Source organism: Desarmillaria tabescens, assembly GCF_030435595.1.
Source record: "Desarmillaria tabescens strain CCBAS 213 chromosome Unknown EV420scaffold_31, whole genome shotgun sequence".
Lineage (NCBI taxonomy): Eukaryota > Fungi > Basidiomycota > Agaricomycetes > Agaricales > Physalacriaceae > Desarmillaria > Desarmillaria tabescens.
Genome location: NW_026848330.1, coordinates 44,411 through 59,739, shown reverse-complemented (window position 1 = coordinate 59,739; position 15,329 = coordinate 44,411). Strand labels below are relative to the sequence as shown.

General features: G+C 47.9%; 3 protein-coding genes across 3 annotated transcripts; 2 read left to right on the top strand and 1 right to left on the bottom strand.

The window, feature by feature from the left end:
- Positions 1 to 219: 219 nt before the first annotated feature.
- EV420DRAFT_690641 (major facilitator superfamily domain-containing protein) lies at positions 220 to 2,317 on the bottom strand. The gene is made up of 11 exons (XM_060483097.1): positions 2,124 to 2,317; positions 1,961 to 2,066; positions 1,861 to 1,907; positions 1,798 to 1,807; positions 1,497 to 1,741; positions 1,248 to 1,449; positions 1,088 to 1,190; positions 1,001 to 1,014; positions 679 to 931; positions 500 to 619; positions 220 to 447 (listed from the first exon to the last, which is right to left on the bottom strand). Exons 1-11 carry the CDS (start codon positions 2,240 to 2,242, stop codon positions 407 to 409), a joined length of 1,260 nt encoding a protein of 419 aa, XP_060327905.1. The 5' UTR covers positions 2,243 to 2,317; the 3' UTR covers positions 220 to 406.
- Positions 2,318 to 5,279: 2,962 nt separating this feature from the next.
- On the top strand, positions 5,280 to 8,300 carry EV420DRAFT_1311608 (putative Xaa-Pro aminopeptidase P). The gene is made up of 14 exons (XM_060468578.1): positions 5,280 to 5,562; positions 5,613 to 5,681; positions 5,731 to 5,812; positions 5,864 to 5,895; positions 5,943 to 5,974; positions 6,023 to 6,541; positions 6,588 to 6,787; positions 6,836 to 6,897; positions 6,948 to 7,117; positions 7,175 to 7,284; positions 7,337 to 7,458; positions 7,513 to 7,681; positions 7,732 to 7,781; positions 7,830 to 8,300. Exons 1-14 carry the CDS (start codon positions 5,382 to 5,384, stop codon positions 7,940 to 7,942), a joined length of 1,911 nt encoding a protein of 636 aa, XP_060327904.1. The 5' UTR covers positions 5,280 to 5,381; the 3' UTR covers positions 7,943 to 8,300.
- A 4,744-nt stretch (positions 8,301 to 13,044) lies between these two features.
- On the top strand, positions 13,045 to 13,890 carry EV420DRAFT_1311603 (uncharacterized protein; the record flags this gene model as incomplete). Its single annotated transcript, XM_060468577.1, has 1 exon — positions 13,045 to 13,890. A coding segment is annotated over one exon (846 nt), but the record flags the coding sequence as incomplete, so codon positions are not given.
- Between the last annotated feature and the right edge of the window lie 1,439 nt (positions 13,891 to 15,329).

Here is a 15,329-nt window from a genome sequence, read left to right as displayed (position 1 = left end):
ATAGATGACTAGAATGAGGAAGCCTTAGTCAGTTGAAAGGACATGAAATTCAGACAATTCACTTTTCTGGGTTAGAAATCCTACGCAATTGCTAAGTGGTACGATGCGTCGGACCGGGGATCGCAAAGATCGTCGTGATCTGGCGCTGGTAGCTGTTCAAACAGGGACACCAATGGATTAAGTATCTGCTGGCCAGAGAAATGAGATGGAAAGATACGCCGAAACAAAGCGTGGAGAAGGAATATGCAGGTGGCTCACGACGAAAATGTGACAGCGTGACGCAGTCCAAGGGAGGCCCACCTTCAAGGTGTTTTCTTTTGCCTCCATAATGGTATGTACTCCTTGATCGTATCCCGACTCATTAGGAATGGGGCATATTTTTGTACAGACTCTGTAGGTACATGAGTCAGGCAAAAGCCCATATACGCTTTTCAAAAGAAAATCGGGCTTCGTATTGCACGTTAAACATCTGGAATTGAAGAACTACGAACAAGCTCACCATAGAGTATGCATAGCGATCCAAGCACCATCGCGCCGCCAGAATACATCGTTACTGCAACCCAGCTCCCCCCTGATGCTGAGAAAATTGCACCGGCTATGGGCGCGCCCGCCAACTGTCCTAAAAGGCGGAAAGGTTGAGAAACGAGCAAGAAGGCCCGGAAGTTGAGAACTGCTCACCTGGAGAGTTCGCCAATATCATCAAGCCTGTGATAGTCGACAAACCTTCGACGCCAAAGAGTTCAGCGCACACGACAGGAAGAAGACTGATGAACCAGCATCCGACCAATCCACTAAGAATCGAAAATACGATGATGGCAGCGTAGGTCTTGGCGAAAGTCCATATTAAAATCTGAAAGAGCCCTCCAAAGAAAAAGGACGAGAAGAACACGTTCATAGGGCCCAAGTAGTCAGCCAGTTTCCCCGCCAGGATCTGTATAGGCATAAGTTATCAGTTAATCGGACGCGGCTCATCAAAAGTCAGCCCTTGCAGTGAGCTTACGCGACCGAATCCAGCTATAGGAGTGGATCAGGTTAGTTATGATACATGAAGCAACATCATAAATAAGGAATACGAAACGGAGCGTACCGCTGAAGTTCATCAACACCAAAGGGACCACGGGTTTGAGAGGGTCATGTGCGATAGAAGGTACGAATTGTTTTGTGTAAGTAGTACTGAAGTAAAAAGGCGCCTAGTAAACCATCCACCTCGTCAGAAGATGGATCGCTAAGCATAAGATAAAACGCACCAAGAAGCCAAAGATACCAACAAAGACACTCGTGGCCACACTATAAAGTCGGCCGTCTACGCGTTCAGGTATCCACCGCTTCTTTTGTTGCACTTGATCTGGGCTTCGGCGTTCCTTGATGAGACACAAAGCCACGATCCACACGACACCATGCATGGAGCTATAGATTAGCAAAGTGTTTCTAAACCCCACTTTCACCAGTCTACACAGACATTAGCATTGCGCCGATAAGGAGTCGGAAAGACGTACAATTTTCGCACGACCAGTGACTGTATTCCGCCACCTATCCCTGCTCCGCTGACTGCCAGTCCCGTGGCGAGACCACGCTTCTTGAGGAACCACTGCGAGGGCAGGGACATATAAAGCGGCATAGATAACCCATGGGATATTCCTAGGAAGACGCCTTGAAATAAGAAGACGTGAAAGAGCTTTGTCGTAAATGCCGAAGCTAGGAGGCAGAGATAAGCGAGAAAGCTGCTTAGGGCAATCAATCTCTATGCAAAAAGCGATAAGTATCTACCGCCCGCGAGTGAAATCTCGACGAGCGAACCTTGTATCCACTATATAAGGCAAGAGTGAGAGCCAGACTAGGAGGAATGCGGCAAGAACATACTATCGGTCTCCTAGACCGCCTGACAGGTACGCCGTAAAGTTCATTAGCTACCTCAAGGTGAAATTTCGAGGGCGTCACCGAGATATAGAAGTGCACTCACAAAATTTTGCAATCCACCCGCCAAGCTGAGAATACTCAGACTAGTATTAGGGAACATGTTTGTGTGGTAATAATCTTGAAAAACACCCCATGTAAGACCGTACGCCCTAGTAATGGTGGCTGAGTCAGTATCAGGTTGAGATGAGCGATTTCATGAGACGCACATGATTGTAGTCGCGTACATGAAACACCCCAGGACAACCAACCATGCACGAAGACCACCATCCGGGTATCTCCAATCCAGGGAATCATGCTTCTCTGCATCAATGCGCTGTTCTTTCATTTCCTGAGTAGGCTGTTGAGATAAGCGGTAATTCTCCAGCCGCTCACCCGGATATAGCAGGGAACCCTCGCAAACAGGCGAGGGTTGTCTTTGTTCGACTACCTATTTATCTACTCGCCGTGTACACTAATAGAAGCAACAGGATGTAATAAACTAGTTCTTGCCTGACTAACCCTGACAGCCGATGATCCCGACGTCAACTGCGCTGTGATGCGCGACACTTGAAACTCCAACACACCCCCGCAAGTTCGCGCATCAATACCAAAAACAGAAAGAAAAGAAAAGAAAAAACATACACCCCCGGAAGGTGAATACCGTGGTGGGAAAGAATAGCCTAGAAAGCAACATCAGAATCGCTCTCGATAGCCAACCCGGCAAAGTCCGCCGCCGCAGTCTTTTTCTTTCTGGACCTCCACCACTTTGCCCTCTCCTCGCAATCGGCCTTCAAGTGCCCAGGCTTATCGCAGAAGAAGCAAATGAGGTCAACTCGACTGTTGCCCTTCGCCTTGCCGCTACGAAAGGCGACGGCTGCAACGTCCTCGCTATCCTCTTTGTCCATCTCGGAGCGTCCTGGGGCAAGCGATGCTTGGCGCGTCTCCTCGTTGAGCAAGCGAACGATCACATTTGAGAGTGTGAGCTGGTCGGGCGGGGTCGCGTCAAAGTTGATAATGACGTTCTCGTAGGAAAGGGGAAGTCCCATGGTGAGTGCAAGGATTAGATCCTGGTCGCTAACATCGATGCCGGCCAGTTCCATCGCCTTCGCCATCCGCCTGATTTGCCCAACCCAAGACTCCATACCCTGCCCCTCAAGCATCTTCGCAGTCAAGAACTTCCTTCGCAGGGACAAGCTCGTCGCAAAGCCCTGTGCACGATGCACGGTCTGCAAGTTCCCCCAGATCTCCCGTGGGTCCTTCGAGTCCATGTGCGCCAGCTGCCTGACATCCACCCTCAAAATCATCTCGGCCCTAGCCTCCGCCATCTTCTGCTTATCCCGTGCCTTCAACTTCGTCGTGATCTCCACCAAGATCTCTGACTCCGACTTCCCATCTCCATCAACCTCAATCTCGACAATGTCGGTCCAGAGCTTCCGACGCGTGAGCTCGGCCTCCATCATCACTCGCCATTCCGCAAAGTTTCCGACCGATAACTTGGGAAAACGCGCACCAAACAACTCGTCCGACATTTTGCTCTATAGGCGATCTCGACGCGGCAAACAACGAATGTGGAGAGCAAAAAACGAACAACTGGACCGTCTCGTGGACCAGAAAAGCGAACAGCCGGACCGTCTCGTGGACCAGCAAAGCGAACGACCAGACCGTCTCGTGGTCTAGCAAGTGACAAAGGTGATCTCGACACCAGTGTCGGGGTGGCGGTGTAGCGATAGTCTCGAGAGTCAGCACAGAGAACGAGAGCGACAAGGACTGTGGGTTATGCTGCCTGTTTGTGTTGAGATAAGCGGTAATTCTCCAGCCGCTCACCCGGATATAGCAGGGAACCCTCGCAAACAGGCGAGGGTTGTCTTTGTTCGACTACCTATTTATCTACTCGCCGTGTACACTAATAGAAGCAACAGGATGTAATAAACTAGTTCTTGCCTGACTAACCCTGACAGCCGATGATCCCGACGTCAACTGCGCTGTGATGCGCGACACTTGAAACTCCAACATAGGCTTGTTCTGGTCCAGCGTGGCTTCGGCAGGAATGTTGTAATTCGAATGTGTCGTCGCTAAATCGAGGTGGGAAGCCATGGTTATCCATGCAGGGGCAGCTGACGAGCAGACTAAAAAGAGAGGAAAACTTTTAGTCAGTCAGCTGGAACCGGGAGTAATGATTAGCCAGTGTCACCTGTAGTCAGGGCGGTGTATGTTCTCATTCTCATGTTCGACCTCCGGTTGCAGATCGGACTCGGTTCGGATAGGCTAGTAAATTTAGGGGTTTAGAAATGGCGTTCGGTGTCCTTTATTCGATGCTCACGTATTTGTAGACATGGTGATAGAATGAGCACATTCGATGGATGCCGACACTGACAGCGTTGAACCTTTTGAGGGTCCCAAGCAGTGCGGCCATTGTTAAAACAGACACAAAGTAGTACCTCACGCGGAGCAAAACAGCCGCAACGCAGCGCTGTTGCTCCTGCCGCTCTCGGACCTACTGTGTTGGTGATATATAAGACGAGCACGAGACGAAAACAATTATTATAATTTGTCTGATAGCGTCCAGTATGCCATTAAAATGAACGGATCTAGTAACATTTCAGAACAGTGAGAAACAAGGAGAACGAAATATTGACTTCTAGCCTCGTCTAGTGAACAATTGTAGTATGTATATAATCAATGTTTTCAACGTAAACTTCAACCTCGCCAAGTCCAGCTAGGCGATCAACGTGGAGGAGATTCTTGCGCTAATCGCAAGGGAGTCGGTCGGTCAACAGCCAGCCGGTGCAGGGAGACCAACGCTGAATCATTGCACTGCGTCAGTAGTCCGTCTTAAGCCGCAACTTATTACAATATATAGCGCGATGTTCACCAGCGAATTCTCAGCAAGACGCCTACCGATGAGTCCATTGCGTTGATACCCGAAAATACTTGGGTATCCGAGTCGAAAGATAGAGATACGAGAGTCATTCGTTTGTCGTTTGTGTATTATGGTTGATTATAGAACGAAAGAACGGTTTTGGCAGCACAGAGAGTTCGGCCAGTTTATTGAACTTCTGCGATAGTCTGAAAATCCTGCTTCAAGTTGGTACCATGCCGCCATTGGCTTAGAGAGCGATATTTCAGGCATTTTGGCAAGCAGACCTCGTCGTTACTATCGCTAATATGCTGGCAGTGCATATCCTAAGGAACGACCAAAATCTGTGGTCAGAGTGAATCCAGCACGCATCATTCACGATAGCAGGCCAGAAAGGCGCGGAGGTCGACGTCGACGGTTTTGAAAGCCTAGCACGGCGCACACCAGGAATGATATCGATATCGTCGTCAGGGTTGACGGTGGGGGGCAGTCGACGTCACCGTTACCGAACAAGTTTGATCACACGGGCCCTTCGTTCCGGACCACCACCACCGTCTGCCATCATCGTCATCGCCGTCCTCGTGGCACATTCTCGCGTTATCGGACCAGGGATATCGCATTGAAGTACATGTTGCTCCTTCGTTGTTGTCGAAAATTCCGTTTTCTGACGCCAAGACCTCGCTTTTCATCGTCTGCAGCAGCCATGGGTGCGACTGTGAACACGACCGAGAGGCTAGCCAAGCTCAGAGAGCTCATGGGAAAGAAGGAGAACGATATCAATGCGTACGTTGTCGTAAGTGAGGACCAACGTAAGTGGTGGCCCATCCCTGCATGGCTGCATGCTGATGACCATACATAGACGGCAGTGAATACATCGCGGAATGTGATGAGCGGCGGGCATTTATATCTGGATTTAATGGATCTGCTGGTATATCTCACCTCGATATACCTGTCTTCGGCGCTGAATGTCGATGCAGGATGCGCAATCATCACGCCCAAGGATGCCTTGTTATTTACTGACGGCAGATACTTCTTGCAAGCGGAGAACCAGTTGGACAAGTGAATAGCATGTTTTCGTGGATTCTAGTCAATCAGTGACACGCTCTGCAGGAATTGGAAGCTGATGAAACAGGGGTTACCTGGTACATGTGCTTATCCTGGGAAAGAAATATGAACTTACGTTGTGCAGATGTACCGACCTGGCAAGATTACCTGACCAAGGTGCGTATATGCGCTCTGTGCTAGGTCTATTCCTTGATAGCATTCCAGCATCTCGAAGAATCCTCACGGATCGGTATCGACGCGACCCTCATCACCGCCGAAGACGCCTCTTCTCTCTCAAAGAATCTGTCACCTCGCAAATCGACGCTCGTCTCTCTACCTCAAAATTTGGTGGATCAAATCTGGACAGATCGCCCTGCACGAACCAAGAATCCGATTGTTCATCTCGAGGAAAAATTCTCTGGCGAATCCCACGAATCTAAACTTGGGCGTCTGCGTGACGAGTTGAGAAAGAAACAATGCGCGGCGATCATACTTACGGCTTTGGACGAAATTGCTTGGTTGTATAACCTGCGCGGATCGGATATCGACTTTAACCCAGTTTTCTTTGCGTATGCAGTCGTTACGATGGACAGCGCAACACTGTTTGTTCAAGGAGGTGCACCGGCAGATGTTGATGTCAAGTCTTACGAGGAATTCTGGACCTTCTTGAAAGAGTTCAAGTCGGAAGGCAAAGTTTTAGTCACGGACAAATCCAGTTTGGCGGTAGCCGAGACTGTTGGAAAGGTGCAGGATCATTCTAGTCTAGGTCAGATTGCTAACTTTGCCTCAGGACAACTACACCCTTCTACCATCTCCCGTGTCTTCATTGAAGTCGATCAAAAACGCAACAGAACTCGAGGGATTCAGGCAGAGTCACATTCGTGATGGCGCAGCTTTGGTGAAATACTTCTCTTGGCTCGAAGATCAGCTCAATCAAGGGAAGAAGCTATCGGAGTGGGGTGCTGCAGGCAAGCTGGAAGAGTACCGAGCGTGAGTCGCCTTTGCGTTGTGTAAAAAAGTGCTGGCTGATGATGTCAGTGAGCAAGGTCTGTTTAAGGGTCTAAGCTTTCCTACCATCTCGTCGACCGGCGCCAATGCTGGTGAGGGTCATGCATGCTTTCGTGGGCTAGAGAGTGACTGACTGTGCCAGCTATCATACACTATTCTCCGGATTCGAAGGATTCTGCCATTATTAATAAGGAAGAGGTCTACCTGTGCGATTCAGGAGGTATGTCTAGATATTCATCCCGGTTCATTGCTCATTGCATTCATCGTGCAGCTCAATTCTTCGATGGTACGACCGACGTGACTCGAACATGGGTACGTGCTATTCATCTTGTGCCAGTGTGCGAACTATTGCTGACGTCTTACGCATAGCACTTTGGTACACCGAAGCCGGAGGAAATTCGTGCAAACACTCGAGTTCTCCAGGGTCATATCGCGATCGATACTGCTGTATTCCCTAATGGTACGACTGGCTACATTATGTATGTCTCTACCAAATACTTTCCAGTTTGATAGATGCTCATTTCCTTTAAGTGATTCATGGGCAAGACGAGCGCTGTGGCAAGACGGACTCGACTACAGACATGGTACCGGCCATGGAGTAGGCCACTTCCTCAACGTCCATGAAGGACCTCATGGAATTGGCACCCGCATCGGTCAGTTCTATATCTTCTGTATTTAGGATTTGAAATTGACGCGTTCGTGACCAGGTTTGAACGCGAATGCACTTAAGCCTGGCATGACGGTGTCGAATGAACCTGGTTACTATGCCGACGGGAAGTTTGGCATTCGGATAGAGAACATCGTATTGGTCAAGGAGGTTCAGACGCTAAATAATTTTGGGAATAAGGGGTACCTAGGTTTTGAGCATGTCACGATGTAAGTCGGATTGGCCATTCTGTGTCTTCTGTCTGCTAATTGCCCCGTAGGTGTCCGATTCATAAGAAATTGGTGGATAAAACATTACTGACTGCAGAAGGTGCGACTCCTTGCAACGATATGATTTCCAGGCGCTGACCCATCATAGAAACGAAATGGCTTAATGATTATCATGAAGAAGTGTGGCAGAAGGTGTCACCGTTGTTGGAAGATGACAAGCGAGCTTTAGATTGGTTGAAGCGGGAATGTTCGCCCATTTAATCGGAGGTCTTAAGGAATACTGTATGTATTTTTACACGGGAGGGGAAACTACGAGTCATTTTTGTTTTCTGTCTTCTTGAGCTGGTCTCTTAGCCTGTGGAAGCAATCGATTCAATGTATGCTTCGGTTGCGGCGCTTCTGGTACAACATCAGCGCTATATTCTGGACAGTGCTGACCGACTCTTTCTTTTGCAGTTAATCTATAAACTTGATGCATTGATGGTTCGAAACTTCGATTTGTTTACCGAAGCCCATGGAATGCTCTGAACTGCAGCGTTGTTACCTCCACCCAAGAAGATACGAACAGCATTTAATGACGAAAATCATGTGTACGCGGCAGAGTTAAATTACAGAGTAGAAGTACTATTCAAAGTCAAAGCGCGCATGATAGAGGGCGCTGATACATTTGCATTAGTTCGTTTGCCATGGGTGCATTGGCGCAAAGATATCTCGGAGGGGGTAGCGGTAAAGAGGGACTGCCATTTTGGGACGCCGCCGATTCTTGTTCCCGAACCGTCATGTCCCCCTAAGCCTTTTGTATCCCCTTGGTCGTTATCCGCGTCACTGCGCGTAGATACATAAGGCTGTACTCCTTCAACGAAAAATCTTCCGATTACGTTGCATTGAATTGCTTGAGAAAAATCTCTGGAAGATGAAGCTGAAGAATGGTCAGAGAGGGCAACGATATCAATAGCGCTTACTTGAATTCTGATGCGTCTTTTTTCTTTGGAACACTTTTTTTTCTGATCTTTCTTGCAGGGGTCTTTCAGGAGCTACTTAATCTTGTACTTGCTGACTTTGAGAATCGCGGGCAGCAATAACGAGGAAAAAGTCGCGGTCTTTGTGTCGTTGGTGCCAAAGAGAAACCATGGCTCGTACCGGCGGAGGATAGGCCCACCAAGCATTGTCAAATGTGTCCCTGACATCAGCTGTGCCCTGATAACGTCGAAGTACGATCCTGGGTACATACGAGGTTTGGTACGATCCCTTTATTTTCTTCCTAGTTTTCTTGGTTGAAGGAAAACAGGTGGCCCTTTCTGGAGGGTCGATGCATTCATCTTGCGCTGCGAAGGTCACACGTTCGCCCAGAACGCGACCGGCTTCTACCCTCAAAGGACCCCATCTCGTGCACTTTCCTGCCTTTTATCGAGATCAAGATTTTGATGACCCGATACTTAGCAGTAGGAGAGAAAGTAGTGCCAGAAAGGCAATAGTCTTATCGACCTTTGTCGGCCACCACGCAGCTATGTATCATTTCATTAATTTCACACTTATCATTGCGTTATTCCCGTTCTGGCCCTGCACAAAGATCCATCGACGCGATTCTGACCAAAGTCAACTACCGTCCTTGGCGAGTCCTACTTCAGATCTACACGTTCCTCAAAATCTTCCCCAATTCACGGTCACATGCCAGTTTTTCAGCCGAACTACCTTGTTAATGTTCTACAAGAGGCTTGTCACACGTTTCATTGTGTGAACTGCATCGTATAGAGACTGTCAAACCTCAAAATATCGTCCTACCATCAAACGATGCTCACACTAAAGCACCACTCATCCCCTTCTGCTCTCCATTGGATGGCTTACATCGGCGTTAAATCAAGATATTTGGATGTCTTGTGCCATCCTTCCCATCGTGCCATACATTTCTCGTCATCACCGTTATCCTCCAATCGCCGTCCTCCTAATGTGCACCCTACAATCTCAGCAACGATTCGCGATGGACTACATGTTTAGTGTGCAGTTCCACTTATATTGGTTGAATAGTGTCGACATATTTCTTTCGACCATGAACAGGACGTATCTTAACAAGGTTCAGGCGTCTTCGAAGCGAAGGAACACAACTCATTTTACGCTCCCTTCCGCGTTTCTTCATGCCATGCCAAATTATATATATTGCCAACCTACAACAGCCAATGAATACGAAGCGGGTCAAGAGACGTGAGACCAAATGAATCGACCGCGGAATTCGGCGTGGGGCAAAGGAATGAGCTGTTACTTTGGTAGAGAAATTTCAAGACTCTATCGGTCAATATGCAATGTTCTTCGCAATGGAAGAGGGCATTTGTGTCTTGATAAACCGCCACTCCTCGAGCATGTTCTAGTATAGAACGTGAGAAGGCGGAAAGATGTCTAACTTTGCCTTGTGAGTTAACGCCATCGATGTTAAATGTTGCCTATGCTTACTCTCAAGTATATTATAGACAAGCCGACGTGCGATTAAAACCTATGTTACGACATAACCCAAAGCTCGATCTCAGGTATCGACAAGTTGGCGAGATCAGTGTTCGCCGGGGTACCGAGAGGAACTAACAGTATTAGTGAAACGTACAACCAGCTCTTCTGTCTACCTTTTCTTGAAATCTTCCCCCGTACTCGCTGATCAGTTCTACATACCCTCGTTACCCTTCCGATCGCACCGGATAGCCCTTACATTTGATCGGCAAAAGGATGAGATCCTTCAGATATGTACATATTCTTAACCAAACTTTCCTAGCTTAGACCTGGTCGCCTCACAGGAAGCATCCTTCGAAAGGGTCTATTGATTCAGACGCTATAACAAGGCTGTGATGTACGAAGGACGCATTTGACGTTTGATTCCGCGTGCTCTTGTACGGTGGGAATTTCCTGTATTACCGGGCGTGCAAGCCGGGGAAAACGCCGATATAACAGGCGGTATGGTTCTCGACAGTATTCGCCGTTCGGCGCCAGACGAAGGATCAGCTTTCACTTAGGTCCGTCCATTTGGAAGCCATCAAGCTGGACACGTCACATCAACAAGGCACTCTAAGCAACCACCATGAGCAGTCCTGCGATGACAGACCAGGAAAAGTGAGCATTCATAGCCCAACTTTTCCAGACCCTCCCTCACGCGTAGTTCTAGAGAAATCCGTTATTTGCAAAGTTCGTCCCAAATTTGATTCGATCGAGCTGGATTTCATATATCTCGTCATAGAGGTAGAAGTTCATGGCTTCCAGGCGTTGGCCAGAAATCATTCCCATATATACATGGAGATTATCGCCGGAAGTACTGTTCGCAAGTCGCCCACCTATGAAATGGATTCCCGATCGGTAATCATCTGGCCTATGAGTCCTGACTGGTGGGCTCCAGATTACGTGTCCCATTGATTGTCTTTCTGATTATGCATCCATTTGACTAGGGTTGACCTTAGCGCTTCGACGGTTGTTGAATTTAGACTGTACAGGCCTAGTCGAGTGCCGGTGATGCCAGGCACACTCCTGGGGCATACAGAGAAACCGATATCCTATGTGGTGGGCAGCAGCTGTATGTCATCGTTATCTTTTGCATTAGTTGAACCTATTCAAATTGTGTCCAGGTATCACGTTCACCCTTGGCAGCGCATCAGACTCAACAAATCTATGTTCACTCAAAATATTCTGTTCCGACGATTCGAACGGGCCCACGCCCACAATCGGGGAGGCATTCAAGGCGATGGAGCCCATAATGTCGATACCTGCTAGGCTAGGCGCAAGACTGATGTCCAATGTCGTCGTGGAGGTCCGTTTTCACACAATAATAGCTGTAAATCTCGATGACCACGAACTGAGTATAGGCACCTCCGGCAGCTCAGATCGTGGCCGCAGATACTACCATCAAGATGGAAGACACGGATGTGGCCGCTAGGACATCAGACAGAATACAGTCAGTATGCATTGTCAATCTTTATGACGATCCTCCCAACTCACAAACATGTTCGCCCAGTTACATTCAAAGTTAGTGGTGATCTTGTATCTATCAAAGAACTGAATCTCATGTACCTCATCTCCCAGAGGTAGAGGTATATGGTCTTCCGGCGCTATCCACCAAGTATCGAATATACCTTGAGATAACCATCGGGGAAAGTTCGTACAAGACGCGTGCATATAAGATGCCTTCGCAATCTTTGCCGAACTGGTTGGAACCCATCAATTTGTGGGTTCCATTATCTTGGGAGCATTCTCTCAACTTACCCTTCCATGACAGAGGTGCCCACGACCGTTCAATGAATGTGAAATTCGAGCTCTTCAAGAATGCGAAAACGCCATTAATGCGAAAGATAAGCCTAGGGTTCATAGAGAGGCGGATATCATTATTTCCTCATAGCGGTGGTAAGTTCTTCATATTGTCAATGTCTGTCACCCGATGATGAGCATATCCTCAGAAATGATCATATCCGTTCCAAACAGCGAACCTGAGCCACGGCCAATATTCTCATTCAACGTCTTCTGCTCTGGCAATATGAGGCAGGTCATGATAGATCTCGTCCAAGACACCCCGATGCCCAAGACCCCTCTGGATGGAATCGGAAAAGTACTCGATGTTATGAAGCCCATTGGGGCTGTCATTGATACGATAGCAGATGTGGGCTTTGAAATTTATTGTATACTGTGCGATAAATTTGATGCTAACGATGGATTAGTTACATCCTGCGGCAAAAACCGCTTGGAGCCTAGTGTCAATCGGAGCGAAGGTAGGTTCCTGCGTTCCGTATGATTATTTTTCTGACACATCTGCTATCATATCGCTTATAGCCCCTACGAAAGCTGATGGAAAGTGATGAGATTGTCAGGAAACTCTACGTCACCATGATATCGACATACGAGCAATTGATCAGTCAAGAAGTCTTATCGGAACGAGAGAGTCTGAAGACCGTTTATGATGCCCTATTCCAGCACACCATTGAATGCTCCACGTTCATACGGGGCTATGTAAATAAAACAAGTTTGGCAGGTGCGGTATTCCATATTACTTTATTGACAGATATTCAAAGGCTTCCCTTAGAGCGAATAACCCGTGCATTCCTTTCAGACAAGGCTGAAGAGTTTTGTGAAGGTTTCGAAGATCTACGAGACAAGTTGCTGTCAAACATTGTAGCAGAAGATCTCGCTGTAACACTCTCCACGCAAGAAGACGCTAAGAAAATTAGTAGGTCTTTGATTGTGTGCATGAACACCTAAATTCAACAATATGTTTAGAAATGTGTCAAACACTCCGAGAACTTCAGCCACCGACAAGTCTCAAAACCAAATCAAAGTGCATGAAAAATACACGTGTCGAAACCATCAAGTATCTCTTGATCTGGATCACAGAATTACGTGGAGGTATGCTGTGGTGCAGTGGCTTGGCCGGGACAGGGAAGAGCTCGATTGTGGGCACGCTGCATGAACATTTCGTTGTTCACACCAGTGCACGCAACCGTCTTGGCGCCTTCATTCGTTATGATCGCATTAGATACCCGGACGCGTCACATCTGATCACCAGTATTGCATACTCGTTGGGGATGTTTGACCGACGTATTGGGACCGTCATCTCCAAAGTCCTTCAAACAAACAGAAATGTTTTGGGGCTGTCACCAGATTCGGCCAAAGAGCAATTCGACTTGCTTCTCCGACGCCCGTTGGAGAGCCTGCCAGATTTAGCTCTGGAAGGACCGATAGTCATCATCATCGATGGTTTGGATGAGAGTGACATAACCAAGGAGATGCTCGCTGTTTTATTTGGAGGATTTGGCTCAAAGTTGCCCTTCATACGACTGCTTGTCTTCAGTCGTCCCATTGAAAGGATACAACACTCGTTCCATTCCGTGGATCCGGCCGCTGGTGCATTCCACTTCGTTTTGGACGCTTCGGAACAATCGGAGCATGTCCAACGCGATATCAAGTATTTCATTAATGTCAAGTTTGGTGAAATTTACAAGGCTGAGCCTCCAGGTAGTACATTCAAAAACACCTGTGAAGAGCGCTACGCAGTGGATAAGCTGGCACAGCGGGCCAGTGGGCTCTTCATCTGGGCCGCCGCAGCTTGCAACTTTATATCTGCTAATCCCAATGGAAGAATGCTCAATGCGTTTCTGGAGAGTAACCTCCCAGCAAATGCCATCGACTCCTTGAACATCCTTTATCGCACTGCTCTGAATACTATAGTGTTTGAATGGAAGCTGGATGACGTGGGGAACATCAAGCCTGGTGTAGGGTACGTCAGAGGGGACCTCAAGAAGGATATACTGCGCATCCTTGGTACAGTCCTGGTTGCAAAAACACCCCCAGGAATGACGGCGGCCCTTCTCGATAACATCATGCTTACCCCTCATGAAGATACTGCAGCACAGGTTATCCTGGAAAAACTTGGCAGCGTTTTACGGCTCCCCAGCACGAAGAACGGTAACTTTATTAAGGTCATTCACAAGTCATTCGACGATTTCCTGACAAGCTCTTTGCCTCGTGAGGACGGATGGTTTATCGATATCGAGGCCCACAAAAGGAAGCTTGCAAAGCAATGTCTATCACATCTGATTAAATTCCTCACGTCGTGGGTGCCCGATTCCCCGATCCCATCCTATATCGGGAATTACGCCGTGGTTGGGCCAGTGTGGCACATAAATTGTTTCGGTGTCCAGGATGATATCAATGATATCTGCACCCTTTTTGAAGAACTGTTGCCCAAATGGCTTCAAGTGGTATTCATGACTGATAAACACTGGGATTTCCTCAGAGAGATAACCAAAGTTTCACTGTGGGTCAATCGCGTAAGTGGTTGTGTGTAATTTCATTTAGTAGCTGTTTCTGATGATTGTGAAGTTAAAAGATGTGGATAATAGCTTTCGTCTGCTCATGTATCGAGCATGTCAACGTGGAGAGAAGGACTTAATATCCAAGATACGGGATGATGAGCCTATTGGACCCTGTGAGGCACAGATCCACTGGCATGACATTCTCGAATATCCATCCGATGCGATGTTTATTGATATCGTTGCGTTTAGCACATCCGCAGATTCTCAAATGCTCGTCACTGCAACTGAAGACCATACCTCTCTGGTATTTTGGAATATCAGTATCCGAAAAAAGCCAGCTCTGATATTGTTATCTTCGTTTTTCGATCCAGAGGAGTCGCTAGAGGATCCTCAGTATGATGTTCTGGGTTGTGTTGTAACACGATCGGTGGTCATGCGCTACCCATACTCCCACTCCCAGGCTCATTGTGACATCATCCCGAGATACTCAGATGGCACTACAAAGGTGGACCAGTCTGCATCTGTTCTCATATCCATCTGTGACATTCGAACACCTCAAAGCTGCTACCGCTACATTTTCGAAGGCCTGAAAACCTACAAGGTTCTTCTATATGTAACTGGCATTATCGTCATTGACATACAAGCTATGGCCCTCGTGAGGATTGATGTGAATGCCACCGACCGACATGTTCACAGTACCCCGGATCAGCATTCCTGGATCAGGGTAGCTGAAGGGGACGCATTGCAGCGGGGATACTCTTCATCACGGGCGGGTGGGGATCCATCGGGACATTCTTTCTCTCCATCCGCGGTGCCGGGCCGATTGCTCGTAGTCTCGAAAGACGGATCCACACTAGCACATCTTTCTCAGTCAGATG

Coding starts and splice junctions, on each gene's coding strand:
- EV420DRAFT_690641 (XM_060483097.1), bottom strand. CDS start 2,242: ATGAAAGAACAGCGCATTGATGCAGAGAAGCATGATTCCCTGGATTGG. Junction 1,908..1,960: donor CGGGTGGATTGCAAAATTTT/GTGAGTGCACTT, acceptor ACCTTGAGGTAG/CTAATGAACTTTACGGCGTA. Junction 448..499: donor ATCGCTATGCATACTCTATG/GTGAGCTTGTTC, acceptor TGCAATACGAAG/CCCGATTTTCTTTTGAAAAG.
- EV420DRAFT_1311608 (XM_060468578.1), top strand. CDS start 5,382: ATGTTGCTCCTTCGTTGTTGTCGAAAATTCCGTTTTCTGACGCCAAGA. Junction 5,682..5,730: donor TGGATTTAATGGATCTGCTG/GTATATCTCACC, acceptor ATGTCGATGCAG/GATGCGCAATCATCACGCCC. Junction 6,898..6,947: donor GTCGACCGGCGCCAATGCTG/GTGAGGGTCATG, acceptor TGACTGTGCCAG/CTATCATACACTATTCTCCG.